Raw genomic sequence first — 12,015 nt, 5'->3', positions numbered from 1 at the left:
TTCTAATCCCAGGGGCCCCCAGCCTTTCCTCCGGGCGCCGAGAGGCCCGGGCTGCCCGTCTCCCTGGCGTCTCAGCTCCTCCCCCGTCGGTTTGGAGCGCACCGGGCCTGGCCCCCCACCGCCCGCTTCTCCCGGTTCCCGGCGGGAGGCACGGCCCCGGCTTCGCTCCCAAAGCGCGCCGAGCCCCGCGGTCACCTCACTGCGCGGGGCGAGGGGACGGGTGGAGCAGGCCTTCGCCGCTCAGCCCGCAGTGCCCCGCCGAGCCTGACCCCGCGCGTACACTGACGCCACCGCCGCCCCCCGGGCCCCCCGGGTAGGGCGCTCTGTCCCCGAGGATCCACTTGGGGAGGCTTTAACGCCCGTGTAGTTAGTGTGTAGGTGGGAAGAGAGCCGGGCCATTAGGCAGGCAGTTTTACTTGTAATTAGTTGTGGGCTGTCAGGAAGAAAGCTGTGTCATCGGTAATCAACAAAGAGAAAGCACCTGATGTTCACGATTACTGGCTTTCATATGTTCCTGAAACGCAAACTTTTGAGGTCTATATAGGTTTGATTTTTTTTTTTACAGTGATATGGGAGTGGTGAATCTAATGTGGAATAATTACTTTCTTGCAAGTTGATTTTTTTTTTAAACCATTTGTTTAGAAGAAGTAGACACACCAGCCTTGGTTCTTTTTGTTGTCTTCCTAGTCTCATAGCTACAGTTTCAGAAGGTGTACTAAATCATTTACGCCGTGTTGCTCTGGGTTATTTTGCTCCGTATTTTATTAGTGAAATCTTCTAGATTTACCGTAAACCTTTGCTTCTGTGAGGTTTTGCTGGTCCTCATTACATGAACCAAATCAGTGTTTGTGACTACCGTTAATTTGAGGTGTATTATTTCAACTATTTGTGTTTAGTAACGGTTTATTCATCATTAACTCATTACTTGGAAGGCTAGGTAATAGCCCTATAACTTTATGCATTGCGGTGAAGAGCAAGTTGCTGGAATATGAGTTTCATTTAACATTAAATTTGGAATTTTGAATTGTTTTAAATTATGCTAAAATGTAAGATGTAAGCCCAGTGCTGTTAATTAGAAGAGCTGGAGTAGTTTACATTCTCTTACGCTTTTTTAGAGTTATATTTCACATAAATAAGTAACTGCGGTAAACCTGTAAGGAAATAAGTGGATTAAAAGGGAAAGGAGGGCTTCCCTGGTGGCACGGTCGTTAGGAATCTGCCTGCCAGTGCAGGGGACACAGGCTCCATCCCTGGTCTGGGAAGATGTCACATGCCGCGGAGCAGCTAAGTCCGTGTGCCACAGCTACTGAGCCTGTGCTCTAGAGCCCACAAGCCACAACTACTGAGCCCATGTGCCACAACTACTGAAGCCCACACACCTAGAGCCTATGGTATGCAACAAGAGAAGCCACCGCAATGAGAAGCCCCTGCACCGCAAAGAAGAGTAGTCCCCGGTCTTTGTAACTGGAGAAAGCCCGCGCGCAGCAATGAAGATGCAACACAGCCAAAAATAAATAAATACATTTATTTTAAAAAAGTAATCCTGATTTATTTTTTAAAAAAAAGAGAAGGGAAAGGAAAATTAATGATACTTAGTATGCTTATTAAGAGTACAGTAATGGTTTTAATGACATTTTAAGTTGTGTTTTTCATATATAATCTCAATTGATCCTGGCAGTTGGTAGAACAGGGCTTATTATGCCCATTTTATAGATGAGGGAACTTACATCCACAGTGGTTAAATGACATACACCAGTGTCACAAAAAGGATTTATATCTTGTCCTGACAGATTTTTTTTTAGCAGCTTCCAAAAGAGTGTCTTCTTTATTTCTCAAGAAAAAAGCTGAACAGTTGTAGAATTTAGGTAGTTATTGAAATTGGTGTAGAAATCAGGAAATCTAGGATTATGGTAGTCATATTTTTAAACAGAAAACACATTTGATGGTGTCCAAAGGTTCCTAGAAGGCACTCCTGGGCTAACCAGTTAATTTGAAAGAAGAAATGCTAGATTTAATTAACACATATTTGGAAACCCATTTGGAAACAGTAGTGCTAATTATTACAATAGAAAAATAAAGTTATAGATCTTTAGGGCTTTGTGTGTATATATAATACATACATCCTTCAATTAACTTTTTACTGATGAGCATGTATCTTATGCTTTTATTTATTTTTTTCTTTTATACATTTATTTATTTTATTTATTTTATCTTTGGCTGCATTGCGTCTTCGTTGCTGTGCTCAGGCCTTCTCTAGTTGTGGTGAGCCGGGGCTACTCTTCGTTGCAGTGCACGGGCTTCTCATTGTGGTGGCTTCTCTTGTTGTGGAGCACGGGCTCTAGGTACAGGAGCTTCAGTAGTTGTGGCACATGGGCTTAGTAGTTGTGGCTTGAGGGCTCTAGAGCGCAGGCTCAGTAGTTGTGGCTCTTGGGCTGTAGAGTGCAGGCTGAGTAGTTGTGGCACACGGGCTTAGTTGCTCCGCGGCATGTGGCATCTTCCCCGACCACGGCTTGAACCCGTGTCCCCTGCATTGGCAGGCGGATTCTTAACCACTGCGCCACCAGGGAAGCCCTGTCATATGCTTTTAGAGTATCAGTGACTGTTGAATGTTTGCAGGAGGACTGTTAGCAATCTGCCGAAGGAGTCAGTCCTTTGACTCATTGAAAATACTGTTGGTTTTTCTAGAGTTTTAGGAAGTTAATCTCCAAGATTAGGTAGGATTAGTGTCACTCCAGGAGTATGTAGACAGTGGAGTCATGAAACTGCAACACTTATAGATTGCTTAGACCTCTGCTCTTGACTTTGAAGAATACAGCCAGAACTCATGATTTTCTTAGGTCTGAGACCTCGATAGTAATATACCAACTCACTGAAAATTAAAAAGATATAATAGTTGGAAGGAGTCTTTATAGTTGGAAGGAGTGGTCTTAAGGGTAGTCTTTGCTTCATATAACCACTCAAGTGGGAAGCATTTTAGGTAGATTGTTTATATTTTACTGAAATTTTCATGGATGAATTAAAGAATATGTAGGATTGATGTTAAGAGACTAGAGAGATTACTACTAGTTAAGTCAATGAGTTAACAAGGATTTTCAAAGTATTATAGCTGTGTAAGTTGAAAGAAATAAAACTGAAGATTTTGATTCTATTCTTGGGAAGACAGAATAATCTGACAAGGATTCTGAAGTAGAGGTGTGGGTTCACTGATTAGTGTTGCTAGTTGGCTAAAATCTCCGTGACTGACAGACACTATTTCATGCCTCTTTTTTTGGTTAAAATAGACTAAAAAACCCTTTAGGTTTTGACCAGTTGAGTTTTTCTAGGTTGGAGTTACTGATTGTCGGGTCTGCAGCTTTTTGCTTCAGAGTTTATACTATTCTTTTTTTTTTTTTTTTGCGGTACGCGGGCCTCTCACTGCTGTGGCCTCTCCTGTTGCGGAGCGCAGGCTCAGCGGCCATGGCTCACGGGCCTAGCCGCTCCGCGGCATGTGGGATCTTCCCGGACCGGGGCACGAACCCTTGTCCCCTGCATTGGCAGGTGGACTCTCAACCACTGCGCCACCAGGGAAGTCCTGGTACTATTCTTTTAAGTGGCTTTACTTTTGGATACTGCTCATACCACCAAGGATGTAATGTTTTCTCCTAAAATCTTTGGCCCACCTAACTCCACAGCATAGTTCATGATTTGATTAAAAATAAGAAACTAAAGGTACTGAAGTTGGCGATTAATAATCCCACCCAGAAGTGTTAAGATAACTCTTGCTGAGTTAATGTAATTCCATTCAGTCTTCCATCACTTTTGGTCAGGCAGCTGCTGCTGCACTAGCCTGACTCATGGACAGATATTGCTAGTGGGGATGGAACACTTGAGACCCTATCTACGTCGTACAGCATGGGTGAGGGAGTGAAGGACATTGGCCTGAGAAGTGGCAGATCCATCCTTCCAGGCACCAACTTGACATCCCCACTTGGATGCCTCACAGGATTCTCAAGCCTAAAAGTATTACTGCTTGAACCTGTTTTTTTTTTCCCCCAGTGTTCTAAGTAAATGGCACCACCTTACATCCAGTTGGAGAAACCTAAGTGTGGGCGTCATCTCTGGACCCTTAACTCTTCAGTCTCGTCTTGTCTCCTGCGCCCTGTTGTTCACAAGACTCGTAATTACACAGACCTTTCCCTACACGGAAATTCCTTCTGTGTAGTGAACTCTTCTGGCTTGTGGCATGGCTCAGCTCTTGCATCCTTTAGGTCTTACCTTAAATATCACCTCAGAGAGGGTGACCAAACAAGTACTTTTTTTTGTATCTTTAGATTTTAAGCTCCACTGAGGGCATACAGTATCTCACTTGTTTTATATTTAGTTTGTAGCTCAGTGCCTAGCACAACGTAAATGTGGAATAAAATAGTGAATGTATGAAAGAATGAATGAAAAAGATCCCTGTCACCTCACAGCCTTCTCTAAGTTTAGTAAAAATGTTCCTATATAGCTATTTTCTAGGTTGAAAGTCCTGTCATTTACTTGGAATTTTACATCTCTCCTCACTCCATAGTGTCTGAAGATGTGCTCAGAATGATCTCACTGCAAATAAAAGTTTTCCCGTTTGCTGCTTCAACATCTAGGGGTCTGCTAATGGGCATTCTTTTGGTCTTGGTCTGTGGGTGCATTCTAGTCCCTGTCTACTTTTCCGTGGCCAGATTTCTCAAGCCCCTTATTACTGAATATTCCTGTATCTCATTTCACAAAAAATGTTTTCAACTGTGCAGCATTAGTCAAGTTTTTGTAGGCATGCCAAGATACTATACCAGGAATTTAGCTATTCATTCCACAAAATACTTACTGAGAGCCTGCTATATTCCAGGTATTTTACTGTAGGCCAGGTTCTGTTGTAGGCATTTGAGTTATATCAGTAAATAAAAAGGAAAACAATCCTTGCTCTCATGAAACATGCATTCTAGTGCAGGGAGACAGACAATAAACAGTAAACATAATAAGTAAAACGCATAGTCTGTTAGAAGGTGATAAGCATTACAGAAAAAAAGAGCAGGAAATGAGGGAGCTTTGGGAATATCTGAAGTGTGTAATTTTATTTTATTTTATTTTTTTGCCATGCTGTGCGGCTTGTGGGATCGTAGTTCCCCCACCAGGGATTGAACCTGGGTCCCCTCAGTGAAAGCACCAAGTCCTAACCACTGGACCACCAGGGAACTCCCTGAATTGTTTAATTTTAAAGTAGTGATTAGGGAAAGTTTGTATTGAGAAGATAATATTTGAGCAAGGACTTAAGGGAGTTGAGAGTTAACCATGTAGGTATCTGGGGGAAGAATATTCCAGGCAGAGGAAACAACTAGTACACAGACCTATGGCAAGAATGTCTTTAATATTTGAGGAATAGAAAGGAAAGGGATAGGAAGGAAAGGGACAGCAAAAAAATAAAAGGAAATGAGGTCAGAGAGGTAACTGAAGGCCTGAGGTCATTTGTAAGGACTTTTTGCTTTTACTCTGAGGGAAATAGGGAGCTATTGTAGAATTTTGATCAGAGGGTTGATGTAATCTGACATTTTATTTTATTTTATTTTTGGCTGGGCCGCACAGTTTGTGGTGGGATCTTAGCTCCCCCACCAGGGATTGAAATTGAACCCTGGCCCTCGGCAGTGAGAGCGTGGAGTCCTAACCACTGGACCGCCAGGGAAGTCCCTGATCTGACTTTTTAAAGAAAGGTGCTTTAAAAATATATATATATATTTTTTTTTTTTAATTTTTTGGCCGTGCCACACAGCGTGCGGGATATTAGTTCTCCTACCAGGGATCGAACCCGCACCCATTGCACTGGAAGCGCAGAGTCTTAACCATTGGACTGCCGGGGAAGTCCCTGGAGATATTTTGGAGATACCGTCAGTTGAAGGCAAGAATAACTAAACTTTTTGGCCTGAGAACTGAAAGGATGGTGTTACCCATTAACAGATAACTGAAATGGGCAAGGCTAAGGGTGGATTAAATTGGGGAAGGCGGGAAGACACATGGGAAGAAAGCAGCTTACAAAAGAGTAGGTATAGAAAGATCTCATTTTTGTAAAGCAAAAAATGTGACCTGAAGCCTTTTTAAGCATAAATTGGCAAAGGTTGCTCACCTTTGAAAAAGCACTTAGCTCTGCTAACCTGAGAAATATTTTTCAGTGACTTAACTCAGGTAAGTTTCCCTTTGCCCACCAATAAGTGGTTATGCCAAAATCTGGATATTACAAGTCTAAAATGGAAATAATTTCTTGATAGGTTTAACTTTTAAAACATTTTGTCCCTGAGGTATGGCATACAGTATATTAAATGAAATATATTCAGTGAACAACTAGACGAATTTTTATAGATGAATACACTTGTGTAACTATCATTCAGATAAGATGTAAACATTTCCTATCATATGATATTACTTATGTGTGGAATCTGAAAAACAAATGATGCAAATGAACTTATTTACAAAATAGAAACAGATTCACAGAGAATGAATTTATGGTTACCAGGGGGGAACTGGGGGGTAGGGATAGATTGGGAGTTTGGGATTGACATGTACACACTACTGTATTTAAAATGGATAATCAACAAGGACCTATGGTATAGCGCAGGGAACTCTGCTCAGTACTCTGTAATAACCTAAATGGGGAAAGAATTTGAAAAAGAATAGATCCATGTATATGTATAACTGAATCACTTTGCTGTAGACCTGAAACTAACACAACATTGTTAATCAACTATGCTCTAATATAAAATAAAAATAAATTTAAAAAAAGATATAAATATTTCCAAGACCCCAGAGCCTCCTTCATCCTCCTTCCCAGTCAATAGTAGCTCTACCAAAGTAGCCACCGTGCTGAATTCTGTCAGCATAATTAGTTTTGGATCAGTGTAACTTTTATAATTAGTATGCCTATAACAAAAGACAGGTCCAAAACTGCAGGCAGGATTGCACCTGCTTCTGTCTACCTTGGAGGAATTCTGGAAAATAAGTGGGGTGTGTGTGGAGGATATTGAACTCAACAGAAAGATGCTGCATAAAGGAAAAGTATTGTACATTTATTTTCTAAAATCATATGTAGAAAAGCCAAAGTAGTCACATTTCTGCCCATGACTTCTAATTATTGTGATAATATTTGCATCATAATTCGGATGTCTTCATTTAGAAAACACTTTGTATAATCTAAATAGCAGTATTTTGTTTTTCATTACTTTTTTTTTTTTTTTTTTTTTTTTTTTTTTTTGCGGTACGCGGGCCTCTCACTGTTGTGGCCTCTCCCATTGCGGAGCACAGGCTCCGGACGCACAGGCTCAGCAGCCATGGCGCATGGGCCCAGCCGCTCCGCGGCATGTGGGATCTTCCCGGACCGGGGCACGAACCCGCGTCCCCTGCATCGGCAGGCGGACTCTCAACCACTGCGCCACCAGGGAAGCCCTCATTAATGTTAACAATGCATATAAGTCACGCTTTTCATTTATGGAAAATTCAAATTTGGTAGAAAATATTATTTGTGAGATTACATTTTATTTGAAGTTCCAGATTTCCAGGGAAAAGAATCAGCAGATACTGGCCTTATGTTTTAAGAATGCTTGAAATGTTTTACAGGTGATGATGAGCAGTCTACACAGATGGCTGCAAGTTGGGAAGATGAGAAAGTGACAGAAGCATCTTCAAACAGTTTTGTTGCTATTAAAATTGATACCAAAAGGTTTGCTTATGTTTTAATCTTGTAATTAAAAAATTTTTTAACCATTGTCTTTGGTTGTGATTTATGGTGATATTCTTAGACTATAAGAATGTTGATTTTTGTCTAAGACATTTTAGGGACTTAAATTCTGATTGCCATTTTTCAAGTTCATCATTATATCATACTGAAAAACTTATGAATTCTTGGTCTACCAAGTAGCTATGTGACATGCACCAGTAATGCAAAGGAACTGTGGTCCTGAAATATCTCTGAAAGGTTGACCACTCTTTTGGATCCTATTTTTGAAAATGGAACCATTTTATTCAATAAGAATAAGAACATTTACAGGTCCATTGTAGGACCTGATAACCACAAGTCTGTTTTATTTGTTAATACATCCCTCTTCCCCCCGTTAAATTTTTTTTTTTGTGGGGGGATAGAGAATTTCAGACACACACAAAAGTGCTTGAGTAGTGTAATGAACCCCCTTGTACTGTCAACTACTTTGACAGTTATCAACCCATGGTCAGTCTTGTTCATCTGTTCCCTCACCCACTTCAACTCATCGCATATAATTTTGAAATAAATCTCAGTCATCAAATCACTTCATCTATAAATATTTTGGTATGTCTCTGAAAGATAAGGATTCTTAATTTTTTAACATAACTGTAATACTTCAAAAATGAATCTAATTTCTTAACTTGAAATATCTACTCAGTGTTCAAATTTTCAGTTCTCTCATCAGTCATGGTTTTATTATTAATTTAATTTATTACAGTTTGGTTCAGGATCCATCAAGGTCCACGCATTGTGATGCATTGATCTCTCTCAAGTCTCTTTTACTCTGTAGGCTTCGCTTCTGTGTCTCTCTTTTTCTTTGTAGTTTATTTTCTTGGGAAACCAGGTCATTCGTTATGTAGTTTCCTACAGTACAGGTTTTGTTCATTGCAGCTCTGTTAGTGTCATTTAGTTTATTACTCTGTCCTCTATTTTCTGTAAATTGACAGTTGGATTCAGGTTAGGTTTTTTCCCCCTTAAGACTACTTCATAGATGGTGGTAAGTCTTCCATTCTCCCATTAGAGGGTACATAATGCTCTGTTGTTTCTCTTTATGTTAGCAGCAGCCATAAATGATAAATGGCTGGAAACATTAATTCATTAGCAGTTTTAAAGTGGTAGTTCTGTCCTTTTGATATTGGTAATATCAAAATGAAAATTACTGTCAAGGTTAAAATATTCAGAAATTTACCTATAAGTTTGTAAACTTTTTATTTAAAAATTTTCTTTATTAACAAAACATCACAAAGTAAATCATAGTATAGTCTGCCTCACAACAGCAGCAGTTACTGAACTATATATTTATTGAGCTGTAATCGTTTTTTAAAAGAATCTACTGTGTCATTGATACTGTTCATTTTCTTCCAGAAGCACCTTTTAGAGTCAGTAATGGCAGGAGGAATGTAGAGGTTTATTGGGAATGTGGAAGAAATGAGAATTTCAGAATTGTTGAGATTTATATACAGACTGATATATCCAGTATTTTTAAAAACAAATTTCTGTTAGCAGATGCAGGGATACCTGTGTATAGTGATGGTTGATATTTGTTTCATTTTGGACAGTCTACTAATAGAATCTAGTGTGTCTTAAATTATGAAAAGTAAATTTTATTTATTATATAATAGTAACAAAGCTACCTAATGTTCTAGGAACATGTTAGTTTATGTTATGTCCTGCATTGAAAATAGATTGGAAATGCATCAAAAGTTTACAGTGGCTATTTCTGAAAAGGTAGGATTCTTGGTAATTTTTTTCTTTATACTTTTGTATTTTTAGATGTTTTTATGATAATCATACCTTATATTCAGAGAAAATGAAGCAAATTTCTGGTTCTTAGAAGCATTAATTTGATTCTTGGAATTACTCCTCTGCATTGATCAGTGTCTTTTATTTGTATTATAGTGTAAAGTCTCTCTCCCATCCCTGTCCCTGACCACCCAGTTCTCTTCTCTGGAGGCAACCAAATCAAGAAAATATATTTGTTTTCCCCCCCTTTTTTACAAAAATGGTAGTAGTTTGACATACCTTTTTATACCTTTATCCTTTTTGCAATTGCATGATTCATTAGTTTTTTGTTGTTGTTGTTGCTTCAATTCATTAGTTTTTATTGGTGGATATTTAGGTTTTTTTGAATCCTTTGTTATAAAAGCATTATCACTTGCACAAGTAAGTCACAGGTATTAATATCTTCTTATTACAAGTTAAGATACTGTATTCAGAAATACTTGCTGCTGAGGAAGCCACATGGGGCAGATGCTAAGTTGATTTTTAGGTGCCAGATCTGGCCACCAGTGTGTGGGTTGCAAGAACAAGTGCTCTTTAATCTGAAAATTATAAAACAAACCAAAAAAGGTCTGTGAGATAAGGATTATGTTTTTCCCCTTTCAGTTGATGGCTATGAAAGGAACTAATAGTTTAAGAAAAATACTTGTAATTGCTACAGTAAATTTTTATAAAAACAACTCAATATTTGGGAAATACTTGTATTCATCTAGTGATTTTCTGTTTGATTTTGTTTTACAGTGAAGCCTGCCTACAATTTTCACAGATCTGTATCCTTTCCATGAAGAATTGGTTTTATATATATTTTGCTTGAGGAGTTTCCTTTCTTTTGGTTGATTCATGACAATTAGAAATTATTCATTTTTATTTAGGAACTCATGCATTCTTGTTTATGGAAACTTTATATTACTAAGTGTCCTTTGAGACAGTAAGTACCTTGTAGCAAATGGAATCGTGGGGAGTTTGTTGGTTTTTTTTTTGGCTGCACCGCGCAGCATGCAGGATCCTAGTTCCACGACCAGGAATGGAACCCCTGCTTCCTGCAGTGGGAGTGCAGAGTCTTAACCAGTGGACCGCCAGGGAAGTCCCCTTGGGGAGTTTTTATAAATTGTGAATAGCTGGAGAGCAATATGATGCAGTTTGGTTGGAATGTTAGAAGTAGCTAGCAAGAGGTAAGATAGATGTAAAAGTTATGATAGAGGGGAATGTAGTGGATGTTTTCCACTTACATATGTGATATAGATAAATCATAATTCACATATCACATGCATTACAGGCATAGTGATAGGGTAGTTGAAATTATTTTGTGAACATGTTAGCTGATTATATTGTGAAATTCACAAAGATGATTTCTTTTGCTTTGTTACCAGTAGTGTTTCATAAAATTATTCTCTTGTTTCCCATGAATTGTTAGACTTAATTAAACTGTACAGATCCTGTAGTGTGTGTTCCATCCAGTTTCTTTATTGGAGACAGTGGAATTCCCTTGGAAGTAATAGCAGGAAGTGTTCCTGCAGATGAACTTGTTACCAGAATCCACAAAGTCCGGCAGGTGAGAAGAAACAAAATTGTTCTTTGTATAAACATGGGTAAATGGTTTGTCAGGAACTTGACATTGGAATATTTTTGGAGCCACTCTGAATATTCAGGAACTAACCATGCTATTAAAAGGTAGTAAATACTGTCTTTCTGGACTGGTTTTGAAAATAACATGCAGTTCGAGGTGCCTATACCTAATACATGAGTGACTTCTTATTCTCCTTTCCCTTTTTCTCCCTCAGCCAGCCACATAATGCAGTCACTATTATTTTGTTGCAAAAGGGAGTTGCTGTCACATTAAAGTCCCTAACAGTATATTGCTTGACTTGTTTTAAGGACCTTACTCAATTTCTCACTTGCATCCACTTTGGGCAGATGGCTAATATAGCTTGTAACTTTTTTCCTTGAATTCTAATTGTAAGAAAAATCAACAGTGTGCTTTAAATATCTTTTTGTGCTCTTGTCACCTTGCAGTTGAATTCCATAATGTGATTATGTCATATTTAGGATTATACATTTTAGATTGATTTACTTGGAAAGTTTAGTACTTCTCCCTTCTGTGGAGTACAAATTGACTTGCTCATGTTTCGGTCTCATATACCATGGTAAACTTAGATTCTTATCTGTAATTAAATTCCAATGTTTTTTCTCCCTAGATGCACTCGTTAAAAGGTGAAATATCAGTGGCAGATAGTGGCCAGTCAGGAAGTTCAGTCTCTACTCCATCCACCTCATTTGAACATAACAACACTTCTGAAAACTGTCAGTCCAGAAATGCAGAGCTCTGTGAGACACCACCCACTTCTGATACAAAGTCAGATTCTGCAACAGGTAATTTTTAATGTACCCTTTTGGGTACACTAAACACTCCACTTCACTATAAAGGCCGTGGATTAATATCCTTAAAAATAAGAATACTGTATTTTCCCTCTGCACGTTCATTT

General features: G+C 38.9%; 1 protein-coding gene across 3 annotated transcripts in view; it reads left to right on the top strand.

Moving 5' to 3' along the window:
• Nucleotides 1-12,015, top strand: part of UBXN4 (UBX domain protein 4) — a 34,114-nt gene that overhangs the window by 240 nt on the left and 21,859 nt on the right. For all 3 annotated transcript variants that reach the window (XM_089916055.1, XM_089916054.1, XM_022569624.3), the window contains exons 2-5: nucleotides 7,612-7,714; nucleotides 10,274-10,302; nucleotides 10,966-11,084; nucleotides 11,728-11,902. In XM_089916055.1, the coding sequence (XP_089772181.1) occupies nucleotides 7,612-7,714; nucleotides 10,274-10,302; nucleotides 10,966-11,084; nucleotides 11,728-11,902 (426 nt within the window). The remainder of the gene's footprint in view (nucleotides 1-7,611; nucleotides 7,715-10,273; nucleotides 10,303-10,965; nucleotides 11,085-11,727; nucleotides 11,903-12,015) is intronic.

The sequence above is a fragment of the Delphinapterus leucas genome, chromosome 8 (assembly GCF_059928025.1).
Source record: "Delphinapterus leucas isolate spDelLeu-1000000601 "Yukka" chromosome 8, BTC_Dleu_Yukka2, whole genome shotgun sequence".
NCBI classification, from domain to species: Eukaryota; Metazoa; Chordata; class Mammalia; order Artiodactyla; family Monodontidae; genus Delphinapterus; species Delphinapterus leucas.
The sequence above is the reverse complement of the archived record's forward strand: the minus strand, read 5'-3'. Positions and strand labels throughout refer to the sequence as shown.